This window comes from Lacerta agilis, chromosome 15, assembly GCF_009819535.1.
Source record: "Lacerta agilis isolate rLacAgi1 chromosome 15, rLacAgi1.pri, whole genome shotgun sequence".
Taxonomy (NCBI): domain Eukaryota; kingdom Metazoa; phylum Chordata; class Lepidosauria; order Squamata; family Lacertidae; genus Lacerta; species Lacerta agilis.
The window spans coordinates 32,655,208-32,675,875 of NC_046326.1; the positions used below are offsets into that span (position 1 = coordinate 32,655,208).

General features: G+C 47.2%; 1 protein-coding gene across 3 annotated transcripts in view; it reads left to right on the forward strand.

Annotated features, from left to right (window-relative positions):
• The window catches only part of CLIP2 (CAP-Gly domain containing linker protein 2), a 75,543-nt gene that overhangs the window by 31,716 nt on the left and 23,159 nt on the right, over positions 1–20,668 (forward strand). For all 3 annotated transcript variants that reach the window (XR_004427948.1, XM_033171515.1, XM_033171516.1), the window contains exons 3-6: positions 153–706; positions 16,181–16,305; positions 18,753–18,966; positions 20,295–20,492. Coding sequence is in view for 2 of the 3 variants with exons in the window: in XM_033171515.1 (XP_033027406.1) it covers positions 153–706; positions 16,181–16,305; positions 18,753–18,966; positions 20,295–20,492 (1,091 nt within the window). In the remaining variant the exon portion in view is untranslated. The remainder of the gene's footprint in view (positions 1–152; positions 707–16,180; positions 16,306–18,752; positions 18,967–20,294; positions 20,493–20,668) is intronic.

Below are 20,668 nucleotides of genomic sequence, written 5' to 3' on the forward strand. Positions count from 1 at the left end.
ATCCTTGGGACCTCTTCTTCTTCCACGATGGTGTGAAACAATTAATATAAATGCCCCCCCTCTTGATCTTCTCTTCTCCAGGGCAAGCATTAAAAGGACCTTCCTTGTTTTGAAGGCTTTGTTTTCATGTCCCCTTTCATTTTATTTCACAGGGTCGCCTCTGCATAAGCAGGCCTCCGCTTCTTCTTCTTCTTCCACAGCTGCCCCCGAGAAGCTTGCAGGGTCCAAAGTCACCGAGGTGGGCGATGACTTCCTGGGGGACTTCGTGGTGGGAGAACGTGTCTGGGTGAATGGAGTGAAGCCGGGCGTGGTACAATACCTGGGGGAGACTCAGTTTGCGCCCGGACAATGGGCGGGCGTCGTGCTGGATGACCCGGTGGGGAAGAACGATGGCTCGGTGGGTGGGGTCCGCTACTTTGAGTGCCAGCCCCTGCAGGGGATCTTCACGAGGCCTTCCAAGCTGACCCGCCAGCCCACCGCGGAAGGTTCCGGAAGCGACGCGCATTCCGTGGAGTCGCTGACGGCTCAGAACTTGTCCCTGCACTCGGGGACGTCCACCCCGCCTCTCTCCACGCGCATCATCCCTCTGCGGGAAAGCGTCCTCAACAGCACAGTGAAAACAGGGAACGAGTCCGGGTCGAATCTCTCGGACAGCGGGTCGGTGAAGAAAGGGGACAAAGACTTCCGGCTTGGAGACCGCGTCCTGGTGAGTCTTTTCTTTCCCCCCAGCTTTTCGGAGAGGTTGCAATATTCTCTCTCTCTCTCTCTCTCTCTCTCTGTGTGTGTGTGTGTGTGTGTGTCTGTTGCCAGCGCTGAATTATCAAACGGGTGGGGGGTGGGATTTCGTACAGTCATACCTCAGTTCTCGAAAGGCTCCATTTTTGAACATTTCGGCTCCCGAACACCGAAAACCCAGAAGTAAATGCTCCTGTTTTTGAACGTTTTTTGGAACCCGAACGTTTGACGCGGCTTCCGCTTGAGTGCAGGAAGCTCTTGTAACCAATCGGAAGCCGCGCCTCAGTTGTCAAACGTTTCGGAAGTCAAACGGTCTTCTGGAACAGAATACATTCGACATCCGAGTTTTGACTGTATTAATACATTTTTATTTCTATTATTTTTATTTATTTATTTATTTATTTATTTATTTATTTATTTATTTATTTATTAACAGTAAATAAGTTGGCCATTTACTATTGTTGGCCAAAAGAATGGATTGCTTAATGGCCATTGCAACTTTCCAATGGGGGAAGAAAAGATTTCAGAAATATAAGCCCCCAAACTTTGTATTTCAGAATAATAATAATAATAATAAGAAGAAGAAATCTTAGATTTGAAACCGAAATGATGAACAACAGATTTTTTTTTTAATGTAACTTGCTTGTTCAGCAAAAACCTCTAAACGGTTTAACAAAATGTAAAAGTATACTGATAAAATCACACATTGGCATAAAATTTATCCAGATATAAATATAACCAGCAGTTTTAAAATAAACCTTTGCGTTAAAATAACACATCTGGGTAGGCTTGCCTGGAGATATCGGTTTTTTAGTAGGCGCTGAAAACATTCCAGTGAATTTGCCTACAATGGGCAGGGAGTTCCAGTAGTTCCACAAAGAAAGTAGAATTCCTTCCAAGTATGGAATGAGCATTATGTGGCACTCATAAAACTGCCCATTCCACAAATTGAAGTGATGGAGTGGGTACGTGTAAGCTGAGGTGATCCTTTTAAGTAATAGCCAAGTACAGCAATGAGTTTCTTAAATTTAAAATCATTAGTGTGGCAACCTGTGGTGAAATCTGAAACGGTTTTCTCTTTTTTACTGAGGGACTCACAAGGCTGCCAAGGCATAGTGGGAACATCTCTTTCGGTCAAATGAGTGCATTCGTCAGAGAACAGAGAACTTATCATTTCTAAAATGGGACTTTGCTGTTAAGTGGGCTTAAAACAGCACCAGGGACTGTTTGGGAGAATAAAGAACCTGGCAGCGTGCAAAATAGAAGACCTTCCATCATGGAAGTTCTGCGGGTGCAACTTTCCTGTGTCACCAGGATCCGAGGGTACCTGCTGCTGATCCTGCAATATGACTGTCCTATGCACATTGGTTTGTGATCACATCAGATTGGTTCATTCATTTCTAGTCATTAGATCATGGGTAGGCAAACTAAGGCCCGGGTCCCGGATCCGGCCCAATCGCCTTCTAAATCCGGCCTGCAAGACGGTCCAGGAATCAGCATGTTTTTACATGAGTAGAATGTGTCCTTTTATTTAAAATGCATCTCTGGGTTATTTGTGGGGCATAGGAATTCGTTCATTTGTTTTTTCAAAATATAGTCCGGCCACCCACAAGCTCTGAGGGACAGTGGACCGGCCCCCTGTTGAAAAAGTTTGCTGACACCTGCCATTAGATCATTCCAAACTGAGGCTTTAACCATTTAAAAGTTAGGCCCTTTGGTTTGTTGCAGGGCAAGGGGGCAGCCACTGAGACTCGCAGTGCTTAGGGGGCTGGGTGGTAAATGTGGTACCTTTGTTTTCGAACGTAATCTGTTCCAGAAGACTGTTTGAGTTCCGAAACCCGAGGCGCAAAGGACGGTCTGAAAATTAAATAAAGAAAATTGAGAAAAATAACACATACACTCAGCAGAAGCTGTTCGACTTCTGAGGCGTGTTCGAAATGGAAGCGTTTACTTCTGGGTTTACTGCGTTTGAAAACTGAAACGTTCGTCAACGGAGACGTTCGAAAACCGAGGGACCAAAGTATATTGATATATCGTCCAAAACCGGTTTGAAGTCCGTATCGTGATGTTGGTTTCATGATTTTTGACCTGGCAATATATCATGAATCATGGTGTGTGTGTGTGTGTGTGGCGCGCTATGAAAAAATCACAATGTGGGGGAAACCGTGAAGCCAGCCAATGCCTCTACATAGCTCCATCCTTATTTCAGACATCGTGATATATTGGTATGTCGTGATGTTTAGCTGGTGATATATCACACTGCTAAAAACCAGAGTGTCTAGTCAGGAGATTTGGTGTTCCATGTCATTAGTATGCTGGCGACAACCCACTTGCCGTTCTCTTCTTCCTCCTCCTCAAATCCCAGTGCGGTGCTGGAATTCCTCAGTCGTTGCTTGGAATCAGGAGCTGGCTGGATGAGGGCCAGTGAGGAGAAACTTAATCCTTACTAACTCCCGTCTTCACGGGGAGGGTGCTAGCCTTTATGAAGCCAAAGTGGCAGTAGTCACACAAGCCCAAGTGTACAGCTCTGGTTGCCTCACGTAAAGATGGATATCGAGGAGGTGGGGAAGAATCAGAAAAAGGCAACCAGAGTAGTGGAGCAACAAACCTACGCTGAAAGGTTGTAGCCAGTGCCGGATTTATGTATAAGCTAAACAAGCTATAGCTTAGGGCCCCACTCTCTTGGAGCCCCCCCCCAAAAAAAAATTAAAGGGGGAAAAACCGGATGTACCGTATTTTTCGGTCCATAAGGCGCTCCGGACCACAAGACGCACTTGTTTTTTAAAGGGGAAAAACCAGGGAAAAAATATTTTCCTGGTTTTCCTCCTCTAAAAAACACGGAGGGGAGTGCTGGAGGGGAAGCCCCTTCTCCCTTCACAGCGGCTCATCCCCGCTTCCTTAAAGGGACATGGGGACGAGGGGAGAAGGTTTCTCCCCTCCTCCCCATGTCCCTTTAAAGCAACAGGGGATAAGCCTGCTTTTGGCGTCGGGGCACAGGGTGGTGGAGAAAGCAGCAGCATCCCCGCTGTTTCCTCCACCATCCCATGCCTTGCACCGATCCCAAAAGCCTGCTTTTGGGATTGGCGGGCAGCGCGTGGGGTGGTGGAGGAAATCCTCTACCAACCTCTCTGCCGCCCACCGATCCCAAAAGCAGACATCGCAGCTGCCCCCCCACCTCCCGCCGAATACGGCGGGGGATGGGGGGAGGCAGCAGAGATGTTGGTGGTTCGTGCAAGCAGCTCCGTTCACGGAGCTGCTGGCACGATCCACCAACATCCCTTTCGCTTCTTGCCGCCTCCCCCCATCCCCCGTCGCGTTTGGCGGGACGTGGGGGGAGGCGGCGGAGGTGTTGGTGGATCGTGCTAGCAGCTCCGTTCACGGAGCTGCTGGCACGATCCACCAACATCCCCTTCGCTTCTTGCCGCCTCCCCCCATCCCCCGTCGCGTTTGGCGGGACGTGGGGGGAGGCGGCGGAGGTGTTGGTGGATCGTGCTAGCAGCTCCGTTCACGGAGCTGCTGGCACGATCCACCAACATCCCCTTTGCTCCCCGCCGCCTCCCCCCATCCCCCGTCGTGTTCGGCGGGACGTGGGGGGAGGCGGCGGAGGTGTTGGTGGATCGTGCTAGCAGCTCCGTGAACGGAGCTGCTGGCACGATCCACCAACATCCCCTTCGCTCCCCGCCGCCTCCCCCCATCCCCCGTCGCGTTCGGCGGGACGTGGGGGGAGGCGGCGGAGGTGTTGGTGGATCGTGCTAGCAGCTCCGTTCACGGAGCTGCTGGCACGATCCACCAACATCCCCTTCGCTTCCCACCGCCTCCCCCCATCCCCCGTCGCGTTCGGCGGGAGGTCGGGGGAAGCGGCGGAGATGTTGCTGGATCGTGCTAGCAGCTCCGCTCGCCGAAAGAAGCTTCTTTCGGTGAACGGAGGTGCTGGCATGATCCAGCAACATCGCTGCTGCCTCCCCCCACCTTCCGCCGAACGCGACGGGGGATGGGGGGAGGCAGTGGGAGCGAAGCCTTCGCTCCATAAGACGCACAGCGATTTTCCCTTCCATTTTAGGAGGGAAAAAGTGCGTCTTATGGAGCGTAAAATACGTACATTTCCAAAATTTAAGATAAAAAACGAATAGAATAAAACCTACATACAGCAACAGTGTTTTGTTTTGTGTAGGCTCCTGTGATGTAAGTAATGTGCCCCGCCTGCTAGCCTGCTCCCTAAAATGTCACTGGTTTGCTCATTTCTGTATATAGGGTGCCTACATTCTGCATGGACTGGTTGCATGGCAACATGCTCAAATGGCTTTAGATACCTACTTAGTTCCATAGATTACCATATAGCATATATTCAACACAAAAAACAGCGACAAATTGTTGTTGGCAAAGGACAGCTGGGCATATAAAGGGCCCCATTATCTTCAGGAGCTTAGGGCCTCATCAAACCTAAATTGGGCCCTGGTTGTAGCGTTTGGGAGAAAAGCCGAAATTATGCGGGGCGTGGAGAAAATGCACCAGAGAATTTTTTTTATCCGTCTCACCAGAATTGCCTCCCAACACACACCTTGGTTGCGTGGAATGCCTGGGTCTCTTGCTCCATCCAAAGGGTCACGGCCGACTGATTGGGGGAGGTTGATCCCGAGAGATGCTCACGGGGAACTGGGAAAGACTGGAGCAGACCGTAGCCTTTTTTGGGGGAGGCTGGTTAGGACGGGCTGGGAGGAGCTGCTGCTCCTGCTGCTGTGCCCGCCCCCCATTGCTCTGCGTTCTGCAGAGGAACGAAAATGGCAGTTCATTTGACAGTGAAGTGCCACTGGGCTTCATGCCATATATGTAGTACAGAAGATTTCTCTCGAATATGGCTGCTGGATGTTTCGGCTCTGTCCAGTAGCATCCTTAAAAGTCCGGGACCTTATTTATGGCACAATAACCCCAAGGAATGCCTCTCCCCATATAAACTGACCCGGACCCTGCGATCTGAGCCTCTTCTTCACCGCCACTTCTGTAAGAAGTCCGGAACACGGCAAGAGCCTTTTCTGCAGTGGCTCCCCATTTGTGGAATGCTCTCCCCAGGAAGGTTTGCCTGGTGCCGTCCTTATACACCTTTAAACGCCAGGCAAAAATGTTCTTCAACAGGCCTTGGGCTGATTAATATTCTACAGCCTTTTAAATGTGTTTGTAGGGAGAAGGCGTGTTGTTTGGTCGCTTCTTTTTTAAACTGTTTATTTGGGTGTTTACTTTGTATTTTATCTTGTGAAACTCCCTGAGATGTTTTTGATGAAGGGCAGTATAAAAATGTAATAAAAAAATAAGAATAAGAATAATCCTACATGTGTCTGCTAAGGGAACAGAAGATGTAGAGCATGCTACTTCATAAGTTGTTGTTTTTTTATCACAACTTCCATCAGCTTCATGTATCCCAGCCAGGTGCCTTTGAGGTATTTTGGACCACAATGCACAGTCAGGCACTTACTGGCTGTTCTGGCGGGGATTGATGGTCCACAATCTCTGGAGGGCACCAGGTTGGGGGAGGCTGACTTATCCACAGCCCCTCCTATCAGCTGTCATTGCCAAGTAGAGCCTCCATATCTGGAAACAGTGTACCTGTGAATAGCAGATGCTGGTGGCAGAGGGACGTCATTGCCTGGCTTATAAACCTTGCTGTAAATGGAAGTTGCTGAACCCGATAGCAATCCATAGCAACTGGGAAATTAATAACTGTGTGGCTATGCGATTGCTTTTAAATGTTCTGAGGTGTTCTGAATCGGGGGTTCCTTTTGTGATCTGTGGAATGAGTTTAAATTCAGGAGATCTTCGTTAAATATGATTTTAAACTGCATTTTTCTTCTTTGATTTCTTATATCGTATTGCCATTTTAATTTCTATTGAAATGCAGTAAAGTACCATATAAGAAATAAAAGCAGCAATGAAAACAGAATTAAAAACCATATAGCATCTAGCACAGTGCGTTTCAGTTGCCGCAACAGGCAGAAAAATCATTATGTCGCCCGCCAGGAAAAATCAGGAATTTTAAAGTGGTCTGTGGGGGAGAGAAGTTTGGGAGCCACTGCTCTGAATGTTTTGAGATCTTTTCTAAATGTTTTAAATAGGGTTTTTTTATTTTCGTTTAAATTCTACTGCTTTAGAGAATCGCCAGACCTCCAGGTTTAACCTGAAGCCTCTGGGTTTGCTTGGCCTTTTCCAGGTGTCAGGTGGGATGCTTACACCTCCAGATGGTTGAGAGGGCATTTAGTTAAATATATTCATATATATATATATATAAAGAAGATTGTGCATGCAGCGTAAAAGCTTCAGTCTGACGGGAGCTGGCTGCAAACCATAGCACAGACATGTTTAGGGGTGTGTGCCTGCCCTCATCTATGCCCCTCTTCCAATCATAATTCCTTTTCTAGGGGTCCCCCCTGTGACATCATACCCCGCAAATGTCCCGGAAAAAAGAGACACCCCATTTTTTGCGCGAGAGCACGGCGGCCATTTTGGGCACAATAATTTCAAACCGAGAACTCACCCCTAAAAAGTGCTGAGACCTCGTGCGGGGCACATAACTCAGATGGTAGCACAGCTGGGAAGATGAACATCCCAGTTTTGGGATTCAACATGGTGGCAGGTATGTGACATCACCAAGGACCACCCCCCCCACCGGTCTCAGGTTTGGGCTTTGAAATCTGAGGGTCTGGGGTGCTTCTGAACAGGCAAACCCTATTGTTTTACTGTTCTGATGTTTGGTGACTTGGGCGACTTTGGGAGGAAGAACGGGCTGCAAATGTAATAAATGAACAAATAGGTCATACAAGATTTAAAAATGCAAGAGTGGATCTCAATCTGAACCAGCCCCGAGAGAACAAGAGACCTGTTTTGCTCTGGAGTTGAGAGCAGGGAGGGTGGAAGGGAAAGGGATTGCAGTAAATTGGAAACAGGCGAGGGAAAGAATGTTCTGGAGACACAACTTGAAAACTGCAGGGGAAGTTCAAATGTTACGACTGTCTCCCCCCGCGCCAGTCTTTATTTAGGCCACATGTCTGTCTTCCGGGCTTTCTGCTGGGAATGGATATGGCAAAAGAGGGCCTTTTCTCTTGAGTAATTTTTAAAAAGAACCCAGACTTTAAAAAAAACCACACCTGTGCGCCATCAAATATTTAATTTTAATTATACATAGCTCCAACCAATGTGCATGAACATGTTTGCAGAGCACAAGAGGAGATAGATCCCTTTCCTGCAGAGCTTACAACCAGAGGTTGCTAACCTTTTCTGGCCGGAGGGCACATTTTGAGATTTGAGAGAGTCCTGGGGGGACAAAGTAGCTGCTTTTGAGGGTCTGTTAGATTTGAGAGTGGCATAATGCAAAATTAGAGAGACAGCCAGTAGAATCATAGAATTAGAAGGGGGACCCCCCAAGGGTCCTCTAGTCCAACCTCTGGCAATGCATGATCATTTGGGTTGGCCTTTTCTGAAGTTTTTCCAACTCTTCCATGTCCTTTTTGAGGTGAGGCAACCAGAGCCTTTTTATTGATTTTAGACACACACACAGAGTTGCTATCTAACAGGAAACATTCCTCATAGTGCAGAAAGATGCATACACAGGTATTTGTGAAACAGGCAGGAAGGCAGAACGATGTCCATTTCCTTGGTACAACAGAAATGTAAGTCAGTTGTTAATGCTGTTGATGAGCCAGAGGGAGGATTTGGCTATAAAATAATTATTTTAATCTGGGGCTGGACAAGAAGGAAACTACTTTGCTTTTTGACGATTCTTATCTTTCTTTGTGGCTACTGTTCAGAAGCCTCTTTGCATAGAGGTCCCCCCCCCCCCCCGCATTAAGTGTTTGTGAGAGAGAGCTCATAATTGCCTTCTTGGCTCTCTCTGAGTTCAGGTTTGGGGTTTCTCTTGCAGATGGGTTGAGTGCATTCACTCTCTACTGCAGAGGCAATGCTTGTGGGTTTCAATGCTGCATGGTGTTTCAGAGCCATTAGTATTTAGCTGGAAAAGGAGATGACAGCCAAGGTTGCAAACTGGGGACGGGGACGACAACACTTTTTTCTGGGCTTTAGTTTGCAGAGAGCTGGCTGCCCTTGTCTCTTTCTCTGGACTTGCACCAGATGTTTGCAGCAAAATGTTTGCAGCGGGCTCAAACCCTGAACAGGGACACTCCGGTGGGAGATTCCAGCCCCACACTTGCCCCCTGGAAGGGGCCAGGCAAACCTGGAGACTTCAGGTTAGACTTGGAGGTCTGGCAACCCTAATTTTCAAGCCTCCTTTTGGTGGGGGGGGGTTAGAAAGGGCACCTAGGAACACCCCTGCAGGAAAATGTGTGCCCCCTGGCACCACTGTGGCGACCCCTGAATTGCAGACTCTGGTGCATGGGTAGGCAAACTAAGGCCCCGGGGGTCGGATTCGGCCCAATTGCCTTCTAAATCCAGCCTGCAGATGGTCCAGGAATCAGTGTGTTTTTACATGAGTAGAATGTGTCCTTTTATTTGAAATGCATCTCTGGGTTATTTGTGGGGCATAGGAATTCGTTCATTTCCCCCCCTTCAAAATATAGTCCGGCCCCCCACAAGGTCTGAGGGACAGTGGACCGGCTGAAAAAGTTTGCTGACCCCTGCTCTGGTGTCTATAGAGATTTGGGGTGGACTTCACTAGGCAGTACTTTGCTGTAGCAACGTCATGTGTATCCACACACATCTCTTTTCCTTTGCATCACTTTAACTTCAGGAAATCCCCAATGTTGAGTTTGTAGCGAAAATGGCAACCACAAGAGGGAGAAAGGAACTCCTAAATTAGACTCTTGGTGACCTTAGAATGAGTATAATTATAGTTCATCTGAAGGCCTCTTGTCTGTGAGACGTCGGAAAGTATTGCATCCCAGGCGCCAACGTTAGTCACTTTCGTAGGCTTTGGGGTGCCAAGGGTGCTGGTTTCCCTACCACTCCCTCCAATTGTGCCGCATGCTGGGATCGAACCTGCAAACTTGGCGTTATGAGCTCCACGCTCTCTAGCCAACTAATGAGCCGTGCATCCAAGCCATGGGGGAAACCATTAACAGTTACTCCCCTGAAGACCTCGGTGATGGGGCAGGTGTACAAAGATCCTGGATCCAAGTTGCTCAGGGCCTTGTCAATTAATGCCAGAACCTTGAACCAGGCTGTTATGTATGGGAACCAATAGGAGCTGTTCAACCACCTTACAGGGTCCGCCTCCTGGTGAGACCTAGCCAATTACAGAAGAGCTAGGAGGGCGAGCACTCCTATCAGAAACAAGCTAACTAAGGACTCTTCTTCTCTGAACACAGTTTTAGGCGGGAGCGAGTCAGTCTGTCTCGGGCAGGCTCACACGCAACATGGGTTGTTCTTGAGTTCTAGTTCCGTTGTTAATAATATAGGACTCTTATCCTAGCTGAGTACATAACACAGGCCCTGTAGTATCTGGGCGCACAGTGCACCAGAGTTACACCCTGGCAATAGTCTTCACCTACAGTCCAGCCACGGCGTACAATCTGCCAGCGATTCCAGCTGACACATTGTTGACAAGGCGTCTCCAAAAGGCAATAAACGGGGTTGAATTAGCAGGGGCAGGGGCCAGAAACCGAGTGAGCCCTAAATTGTAGACATATCAGTTGTTGCTGAAGCGTCTCTGTGTGAGGAGGCTGCTCTGTACGTGCTCAGAGGAACACTGGCGCTTGGTTCTCGAGGACTGAGCCTCAATGGCAAATAGGTTAGGAGGGTTGACTCCCTTCGCCCCAGTTGACTTCTTTGTGCAACCGTCGGAAGCTGGGCCCTTGGTCTGTCTGTGATCTACTATCCCTGACTGGCAGGGGCTGTCCAGGATTTCAGGCAGGGGACATTTCCTGGAGATTGAACCTAGGAGCTTTTTGCTTGCAAAGATGCTCTCCCACTGAACCAGGGCATCTACCCCAGCATGCTGCCATTGCAGTACATCCCATCCAGCCTGTGTAGGCTACTTCTAAGTGGCTCATGTCTGGGAGGAAAATGTGGGCGGTCTTGGAGCAGCGACAGCCTTGCAATTACGAGACACAGTAATTCAAGGTTTCCCTTCTCCCTTTGGCTTCCAAAAGGGATTATTTTCCCATTGCTGCTCAAGAGGCACACTTGGAATTCCTTTCTTCTGTGCTGCCTCTCGTTCAGCTGTGGGCTTTTTTCTTTCTCTCTGTGTGTGTGTGTTGACATCCTGGGAAGGCTTCACCCTGCTTTGCAGAATGTAATTAAGTCTTAGAAGGGGGGGGGGGGACTTGGCCAGGCTGTGTTTAGAAGATCTACTTTGAAAACTGCAGCCTTGTGTGTCCATGATCAGTTAAGCTGCGGTTATCCTAACCGATGGTGGGTTTGAAAGGCTCCAGGTTTACCTCTAGAAAACCTGTTCATTGAGCATTCATCCTTAACAGCTTGTGTGATGCTTAGTTTGTGGCCACTTCCAGGTGGTCTGTTTGTTAAGCATCCATCTTGCTTTGTTTCCAGGGAAATGAGAAGATGTAGGCTTTATCCTGAGCATTCATCCTGATTTGTTTGTGAGGAGGTGTAGGCCCCATAAATTTAAAGCACATTCCCCTTAAAAAAATAATCATGGGAACAGTAGTTTACCCCTCTTAGTGCTACAGTTCCCAGCACCCTAACAAACTACAGTTCATCTGATTCTCTCTCTTTTTTTGCGGGTGGAGGAATGCTTCAAATGTATGATTTATACCTCGTCTTGAAGCAAGTGTTGCCCCACACTTTCTAGTGCATTTTCACATCAATTTCCGATTTTGAGGAACGAAGCAGGTTTCTTTCGCGTAGACCTCTCCGTCAACTATAATTGTGCAGCATGGGTTTTCCGGTACGTGGTTGAATCCTGGGCAAAAATAGCAGCGGTCTGGAAGCAACCTTAGTGTCATGGGTCCCTCAGACTCCAGAAGAACCTGGCAAGACATGGTAGCCTCAGACACAAGAGGAGGAGGAGATGGTGAGAGGAGCTGCAGAAGGTGGACCCTCAGGGATGAAGGAGAGAGGTGTTCCTTTTCTGTCTCTAGAGAGGAAGAAGCAGATTTGCCAGTCCTCTTGCTCACTCCTCCTGCTCCTCGGAGAGCAGGGAGATCTCTGACCAGCCAGAGGGAGGGACTGAGCTAGAGGAGGTGGCATCAGAGCTGGAGGCAGGTGGACAGGATGCGGCCTTGTTACCTGGAACCTGGTGCTGCCTTCAAAGGTGGCATCAGGTGTATGTGTCCATCCAGCAGAGGGCGAGAGAGTCTCGTGAGTGAGCTCACCCTGCCTCATCTTTAAACACTTGGCGGGAAGGACGTGTCGGCTGTTGGGTCATCTTCCGTCCAGTTATGAAACTCTTGCCTTGCCTGTGGTACCTTGGAGTCTCGGCATCTGGGTCTTGAGCCTGTAGCGCTACTCACCTGGATAAAGACATTCTCCTTACTTTCAAGTGAGAGTTGCTGTTGTTGTCTTTTGGGTCGGGAGCCTCACACCAAGTCTGCTCTTCACTGGGCATTCGTTCTGATTTGTTTCCGGGGCAGTTATATGACAGTGAGCAATTTGGCCTGAATTCATCCTGATTTAAATGTGCAGTGTTTTTTATTCCTCCCCCGTCTGCGTTCGAGCTGTCAAATAGTTTCTTCCGAGCCCTGAGCCAACATATCGTAGCTAGTAACCAGCAAGTCTTAAGGCTTGTTTTCAGATGTTTGTCTTCACTTATTTCCTCCCTTTCATCATGGAACCCTCAGGCGACAGACTTCTACTTTATATTTATTGCATTTGTATCCCACGTTTTTCACCAAGGAGCTCAAGGGATATGAACCCTGGTCTCCTCTAAGTCCTAGTCCATGGGTAGGCAAACTAAGGCCTGGGTGCCAGATCTGGCCCAATCGCCTTCTAAATCCGACCCGCAGACGGTCCAGGAATCAGCGTGCTTTTACATGAGTACAATGTGTGCTTTTATTGAAAATGCATCTCTGGGTTATTTGTGGGGCATAGGAATTCGTTCATCCCCCCCCCCAAAAAATATAGTCCGGCCCCCCCACAAGGTCTGAGGGAGAGTGGACCGGCTCCCTGCTAAAAAAGTTTGCTGACCCCTGTACCTAGTCTGACACACTTAACCACTGCACCACACTGCCTCTAGCAGCTTGCAAATCATTTGAGAAAGTGTCTCTCTCAGTCTCTCTGCCCTTGAAATGAAACCACCTCCCTTGAAGGCCATGACTTCCGTACACTCAGGATTCTCCCACCCCACTGCAGTCAGCAAATACCTTGCATTCAGTGAGCCCGTCCTACTAGCAGAGGGATCAAACTTGTCAGTGGCTTTTAAATCAAAGGCAGGGCCCCTCCCCACCCCTCTACGCATTTGTTTGAGCAGCATTTGCAGAAATGATGGAGATAAATAAATCTGCTTACTGGTCAGATGGTGTTCATCTGTTTGTTTTTCTGTGTTTGCTGCTACGGTGTTCATCTGTTTGTTTTTCTGTGTTTGCTGCTACGCTTTCATTCCTGGGTTTGCACCCTGTGGCTAAATGCATCTGTAGTTGGGTTCTAGTGGGGCCATGGAATTAGTGGCCTAAAGCCATCATTATTGATTTAGCTGTCTACTTGAGAGTGCCTGCAGGGCAGGGAAGCTGCCACTCCAGACAGGTCTGTTGTGCTGCTTGTGTAGAAGATAAATGCAGCTTGAGAGACTAGCCTTCCCTCCTAGAACATTTACATCCCAAATGGACATTAGAGAAACTTGCAACTAAGAACGTGCATCTGAGCTTGCCTATTTCTTCCTCCCTCCCAATCAGTTTTCCTTTCCTGCCATACCCTTTTAGGTTGTTAGCTTGAGGGGAGCAGCTGCCACCCTGGGATCCACACACACACACACACACTGTCATACCTCGTCTCCCAAACGCCTTGGGAATTGAACGTCTTTGGTTACGAACTTAATTCATTCCGGAGGTCCGTTCTTAACCTGAAACCATTCTTAACCTGAGGTACCACTTTAGCTAATGGGGCCTCCCGCTGCCGCTGCACCGCCAGAGCACGATTTCTGTTCTTATCCTGAGGTAAAGTTCTTAACCCGAGGTACTGCTTCTGGGTTAGTGGAGTCTGTAACCCAAATTGTTTGTAACACGAGGTGTTTGTAACCCGAGGTACCACTGTGTGGTGGGACACTTAAAACCCCCCACCAATAATAGACATGGAGTTTTGAAATGTACTTGGATAGGTTTGGGGTTTTTTTTTGTTTTTGTTTCTTTAAACTGAATGAATTTGATGGTTGTCCTGGAAGATGGAGTAGCAAAAAACTCAGCTTTCCTATGTTCCTCAAAAAGCTGCTTTTCACAGTCAGGCTACATACATACTACAATTTGAAAGCACAGTGGAAGCACATTTCCCCCCTCAAAGAATTACGAGCACTGTAGACCCCACCCAGAGTCACAGTTTGCAGCAACCCGTAATCTTCAGTTCCCAGAGTTCTGTGAGGGGGTGTGTGCTTTGAATGTGCTTTAAATGATAGTCAGGCCGCAGCCTACCGGTAATTTAGAGAGGCCAGGACAGATAGTGTAGTCCTGTCCACCAACCAGAGCTCTCAACTTTCCCTTTTTTTTTGCAATGGGAAACTGCGCTGGAATAAGGGAATTTCCTGCAAAAAAAGAAAAAAAGAAAAGAGAAAGTTGACAGCTATTACACCAGAATCTGATGCCTGAGGTCAAATCCACACCATACATTCAAAGTGCTTGTACCACTTTAATAGTCATGACTTCCCTCAGAGAATCCTGGGGGCTGGAGTTTGTTCAGGGCACGGACCTCACAGCACTGCAGTTCCCAATCCCTTTAACAAACTCCAGTTCCCATTATTCTGCATGACTTTTGCAGTTAGGAAAGTGATGGAGAAATACACTGAAAAATTAATGGGAAGACGTATAAGCTCCCCACAAGCAATCAAAACAAATGTTTCATAAAGACACCAGCTGTGCACACATGACTTTTTACTCTAGTGCATTCCCTCCACCGGTGTTTGAAGCCAAGCGGACATGATGTTAGCCACGATCCAAATTCATCCTGTACTTTTTTTTATTTGTTTGTTTGTTTGTTTGTTTTTATACATCACACAAACAAGCATTGAATACAGTGAACCAAAAAATACAAAACAGAAGAAAATGCAAAAACAAAATTACAAGGATGTAAACATAATAACCTAATCTGCAACCAAAAATACAAAACATATTCTCCCCAAAAAAGGAAAAAAGAATGAAAAAAACACCAAAAAAGAAGAAGAAAAAAAGAAAGAAAAAAGGGGGGGGAAAGAAATTGACTTCCAACTAACTCCATGTGGATCTTTATTCCTTATATCACTGGTTGTCTGTAATGATTAAATTTTTGGAGAATTATTCTAATTACCTGTGAGATTTTTATTCTAAACTAAGCCAAGTATGAATCTGGTAATCGGTTCTCTTTATATAATTTATAAAAAAAAACCTTCCCACTCTCTCCTTATTTTCTCATTAGAATAATTTCTTGTTGAACCTGTAAGTTTGGCCATCCTGTAGTTTCGGGAGAAATACCCCTCTGTGATGCGTTTTCCTTCCATCCAGCTTCCATCTGATTTAAAAACAGAAGCTGCGGTTAAGCTGAGGTGTGGACAATTGAGACAACAGTTGCACGTGCCCAAATGACAGCTTTGTTTAATGGGAGCAAATTGGGATGGATGCTCGATTCCTTAGATCTCATAAACTTTTTTTAAAAAAAAGCTCAGACAAAACACTTTCATCTCCCAATGTGGTGCAGGTATCATTGTCTCATGGTCATTTTGGGTGGTGCCTATATATTGTAAAGTCGAAAATCAACAGAAAGGAAAACGACACACTTGGTTAGATGTGATTATCTTGACCAATCTGTTGGAATATTATGTTAATGTGAGCAAATGCAACAGTGAAATTAGACCCCATAAACTGCAAAGTTCTGTTTCCCTCTTGTTCTCTGGTAACCGTGGTCAGGGCTAATATTCTGCCAGAGTTGGTTTGTTTTTGTTTTTGGTTTTTTTTTGCAATTTAAAAACCAACCAAATTGGTGTCAAAATCAGTGAAGCATCTCAGAACTGCTTTGGAGTTGTGTCATGCGTCTTATTCTGACCCCAAGTTACCTTTGCATCTAGCTTAATCTTTTTTCCCCTTTCTGTATGTTTATGTCTTAAAAAAAAACTTTAAAATAAAAAAATTCCTTCCAGTAGCACCTTAGAGACCAACTAAGTTTGTTCTTGGTATGAGCTTTCGTGTGCATGCACACTTCTTCAGATGCAGACAAAAGTTGGTCTCTAAGGTGCTACTGGAAGGATTATTTTTTTGTTTTGTTTTGTTTTGACTATGGCAGACCAACACGGCTACCTACCTGTAAAAACAACTTTGTAAAATGTTTTGTTTGGTTCCTTTCCCCCCCCCCCTCCCCCAAAATGATTTTTCAGGTTGGCGGAACAAAAACTGGCGTCGTGCGATATGTGGGGGAGACGGATTTTGCCAAAGGGGAGTGGTGTGGGGTGGAGCTGGACGAACCTTTGGGGAAGAACGATGGAGCTGTTGCCGGAACAAGGTAGGGGGCCACCACAGCCTGGGTGAGCAGTGTCCGTGTGTGCAGGGTTGTTCTTTTGCCCCGGAGCTTTTCCTGTGAAACCCCGCTCCTTAGTGGCCAATCAGAACCAACGTCAGTCCAGGTTTCCCGGTGATCGCCGTTCGCTCTGGGTTTTCGCGGGAAAGCTTCAGAGCAAAAAGTATGTGCTTGGACACAGAGCTTTTAAGTGCAAATTGTGCCTGGAAAGAGCAGAAGAAAGGTAAGTGAGGATGAGCCCGGAATGTTTCTGCAAACTAAAAGATACACATTTTAGAAATCCTTCTCACATATAAATTATTATTTGTTGAATTTGTTAGTCACTTAAATTGCCCAGGGCACCCTAAAGTGACTTACAACCAAATGGACAATAAACCCCACATAAATATATTAAAACCAAGGGGAAAGAGAAGTGAATTAAAAACATCCTGCCCGCTTCTGGCCTAACCTGATGGTCTAGGTTTCTATGTACCAAAGGTTTTATGAAGTGGTGTTACCTGGAACACCTCATTTGAGAATCAGGTGTATCAAGTCACTCTCAGACCGGACACTTATTGGGAGAGGCCCAGGGCAAACCAAGATGCCTGGAGGTTTCCTGATCTTCAGACACTTTGAGGACCCGTCTCTCTGGCAACCAGTCGAAGAGGATGCTTTAGCCGAGAGGCATCCAAAGTTACTTGGAAATGGCAACCATAAACAGCTGGTTGCAAAGGATTTGGAACACCCATTCAGCCCTCAGCTCTGCAATTCCCCAGCTCTGCCACCCACAGGCAGAAAATTTGGGGCAGCTGCCAGCTGCTTTTGTGCAGATTTTGAGGCGGCGCTCTGGAACAGCTGCTCACATCTGGGTGAGATGTTTGGCGTGCCTGTAGAGATCTTCACTTGCCTTTTCAGTGATAAATCACTAACAGCTTATTTAGTTAGCTGAGCTGCCTGAGAAAAGGAATAGCCCTGCCCTCTTGGCCCAGACGTTGTCATCTGCTCTGCTGCCACATCAGATTTTTATTTTATTTCTGGTGGTGTGTGTGTCATTTTTCTTGGGTGGGCTTGTTTTCCTAGGCAGCCGGAATCTGTGTAAACAGGGCTATGTATTATGAGGAGAGTTTTAAGAACTGGCACCTGACAAAGGTTTCCCCCTCTCCCTTTCCCATTCCCCCTTTCCTTGGGTGTTGCGTCTTTTTTAGAGGTTGTAGACTTCTCATTTTTCCTAGCCATTGTTGAAGGTCTATTATTATCATCACCATCACCATCAATTTATTAATTGCCTTCTGAACAACTATCTCAAGGCAACGTGTGCAACAGATAATTAAAAACACAAAAACAGCAAACAGCAAACCTCTGAGGCCCTTCTTCATGTGCCTCTTGCACGAGAGGGTGGCAACACAAGAACAGGCCTTCTCTGTTGTGGCTCCCTGTTTGTGGAATGCTGTCCCCAGAGAGGTTCGCCTGGTGCCTTCATTATATATATATTTAGGCGCCATGCAAAAGTGTTTCTCTTCAACCAGGCCTTTGGCTGATCGACACCCGATGCACTTTTAAATGTCTTGAGGGAGGGGGTGGGAATTCTTGGTTTGTTTTTGTTCTTATTTTTATTATAGCAAGTTTTGCTTTTTATACTGTAATTTTACGTTGTGAGCCGCCATGGCATCTATGGATGACGGGTGGCGTACAAATTTAATAAACTATAATAATAAATGATCTATATAATAAATGATAAAATTGTTTATAATAATAATAAATTATTTATTTATACATACATACATACATACATACATACATACATACATACATACCCAGACCATCTGGCTGGGTCTCCCCAGCCACTCTGGGCGGCCTCCAACAAATATTAAAATACAATACAAAGTCACAAATTAAAAACTTCCCTAAACAGGGCTGCCTTCAAGTATTTTCTAAATGACAGGGTTACAGTTTATTCAGAACTATATTTTAATACATAACTTCATTCTTTGGAAATAATGGCAATGAACCCAAGGGAAGGAAGTATATTGTGTTTACTAACCAGGTTCAACTTAATTACTTTAAAACAAATGCACTTCTGCCAAGTGATTCAGAGGGGGAAACCATTTGCCAGGGATAAAAGCAAAAATGAGGTAAAAACTGATGCTGCCTTGGAAAGGCAATGTGAGCAGAAGATACTGCATTTCCTCAGGAGGGGCCTTTTAAACCAGAGACAGGGAACCTGTGGCCCTCCAGATATGGATGGACTACAACTCCCATCATCCCCAACCATTGGCCAAACACACATCGAGGGAAATACAAGATAGGTGCTCATGGCAAAGATCCATTTATCCAGCTGGGACAGCCTGTCAGGACAAAAATGACCACAGCACCGACTGTGTTTTGGGATCCCGAGTGGGGGATCCGGAAGCATGGAACAGGAACCTAACCTCTGCCTGTCTTTTCAACTCCAGGTATTTCCAGTGCCCGCCCAAGTTCGGCCTCTTTGCTCCCATCCACAAGGTCATCCGCATCGGCTTCCCGTCCACCAGCCCGGCCAAAGCCAAGAAGAGCAAGCGAATGGCCATGGGCGTCTCGGCCTTGACCCACAGCCCCAGCAGCTCCTCCATCAGCTCAGTCAGTTCGGTGGCCTCCTCGGTCGGGGGAAGACCCAGCCGTAGTGGGCTGGTAAGGAGCGGCTTCCGTTCGGGAATCCCCGCACCATAACTTTAAAGCGCTATGATCCCACTGTAAACAGTCATGGCTTCCTCCTCCAAGGAATGCTGGGAGGTGTAGTTTGTTAACGGTGCTGAGAGTTGTTAGGAGACACGCCCTCCCAATAGAGCTGCAGTTTCCAGAGTGATTGAACAATCAACCCCTCTTTTAAGGAAGAGAGATGGATTTATTTACAGGAGGTGGCCATTTCCTGCACATCTAACTGACGTGCGACTTCCGACGCATGGGTCATTTTAGATCCGGAAGATGGCAGAACGAGGGCGGGATGGGCTTATGCACGCTCTGCCTACGGAACCCCCGTGCAAAATGGTCGCCGCCTGTATTGCATTTCATAGATTCATAGAGTTGGAAGGGCCCCCCAAGTGTCATCTAGTCCAACCCCCTGCAATGCAGGGATATCAAAGCGCCCATGACTTAAAAAGGAGAGTTCACAACCTCCCAAGGGAGTCCATTTATACACCACTTTTTTCCTCTCAGGAACTCAAAGTGATGTACGTGGTTCTCCCTGTCCTACGTTAATCCCCACAACAGCCCTGTGAGGTAGGTAGCTGGCCTGAGGTCACCCAGTGAGCTTCATGGCTGAGTGGAGATTTGAACCCTGGTCTCCCGGGTCCTAGCGCAACACTTTAACCACTACTCCACACTGACTAAATCATAGTCCAGCGTCCTCTGGAGCGCTTGAGGAGGGCTGCTTCAGAGCGGGGTGGGTGGGTATATACTTTCTTGTGAAGCTTGCCTGCGGCCCACAGTCTTGTCAAGGTCAGACAAAGACCTATTTATTTTCCCCAGAGCGGTTTAACAATCAGTCCCTCTTCCCTCTGGGAATTATAGCTCTGTGAGGAGAAAAAGGGACCTCCTAACAACTCACAGAACAAACTGCAGTTCCCAGGATTCTTTGGGGGGAGCCATGACTGTGAAATGATGCTTCACGGGTGCCCTGTGGATGTGGTCTAAATTCAGCAACTTGGTGCTAAATATTACTATTACAATGCAGACTTGTTCCACTTTCTCTGCTGGCAAATATGTTTTTTTTGCAGGCTCTTGTATTCTCCGTGAAGGGAACAGGGGTGTCCTAGCCATGAACTAGATTTGGGGTGTGTGTGGAGGGAGGGAAGCCATGTTAAAAGCGGAATCGTAGTGCTTTAAATCTACGGTGTGAACGGGGGCCTGTGTTTGGCTTTTGGGTTTGTCGCGAAGCTGACGGACCAAATAATGGGCCTGTCGTGTTTCTCATCTGAGCTTTCCTAACCTTCCTCCTCCTCCTCCTGCTCCTCTTGCAGCTGACGGAAACCTCTTCTCGCTACGCCCGGAAGATCTCTGGCACGACAGCCTTGCAGGAGGCCCTGAAGGAGAAGCAGCAGCACATCGAGCAGCTGCTGGCGGAGCGAGACCTGGAGCGAGCGGAGGTTGCCAAGGCAACCAGCCGCATCTGCGAGGTGGAGAAGGAGATCAGCATCTTGAAAGCACAACACGAGCAGGTAGGGGACTTGCCTGCGCCACCTCTGAGCCCGCAGAGAGGGATGAGAAAACCAGAAGCAGGGGACGAAGTGCTTTTTGTTGATCTGTGTGGTACAAGGAAGTGAACTTATACCGAATCAGACCATTGGTTTATCTCTTTCTGCCCTACCTTGAGATTCCAGGGATCAAATTTAAT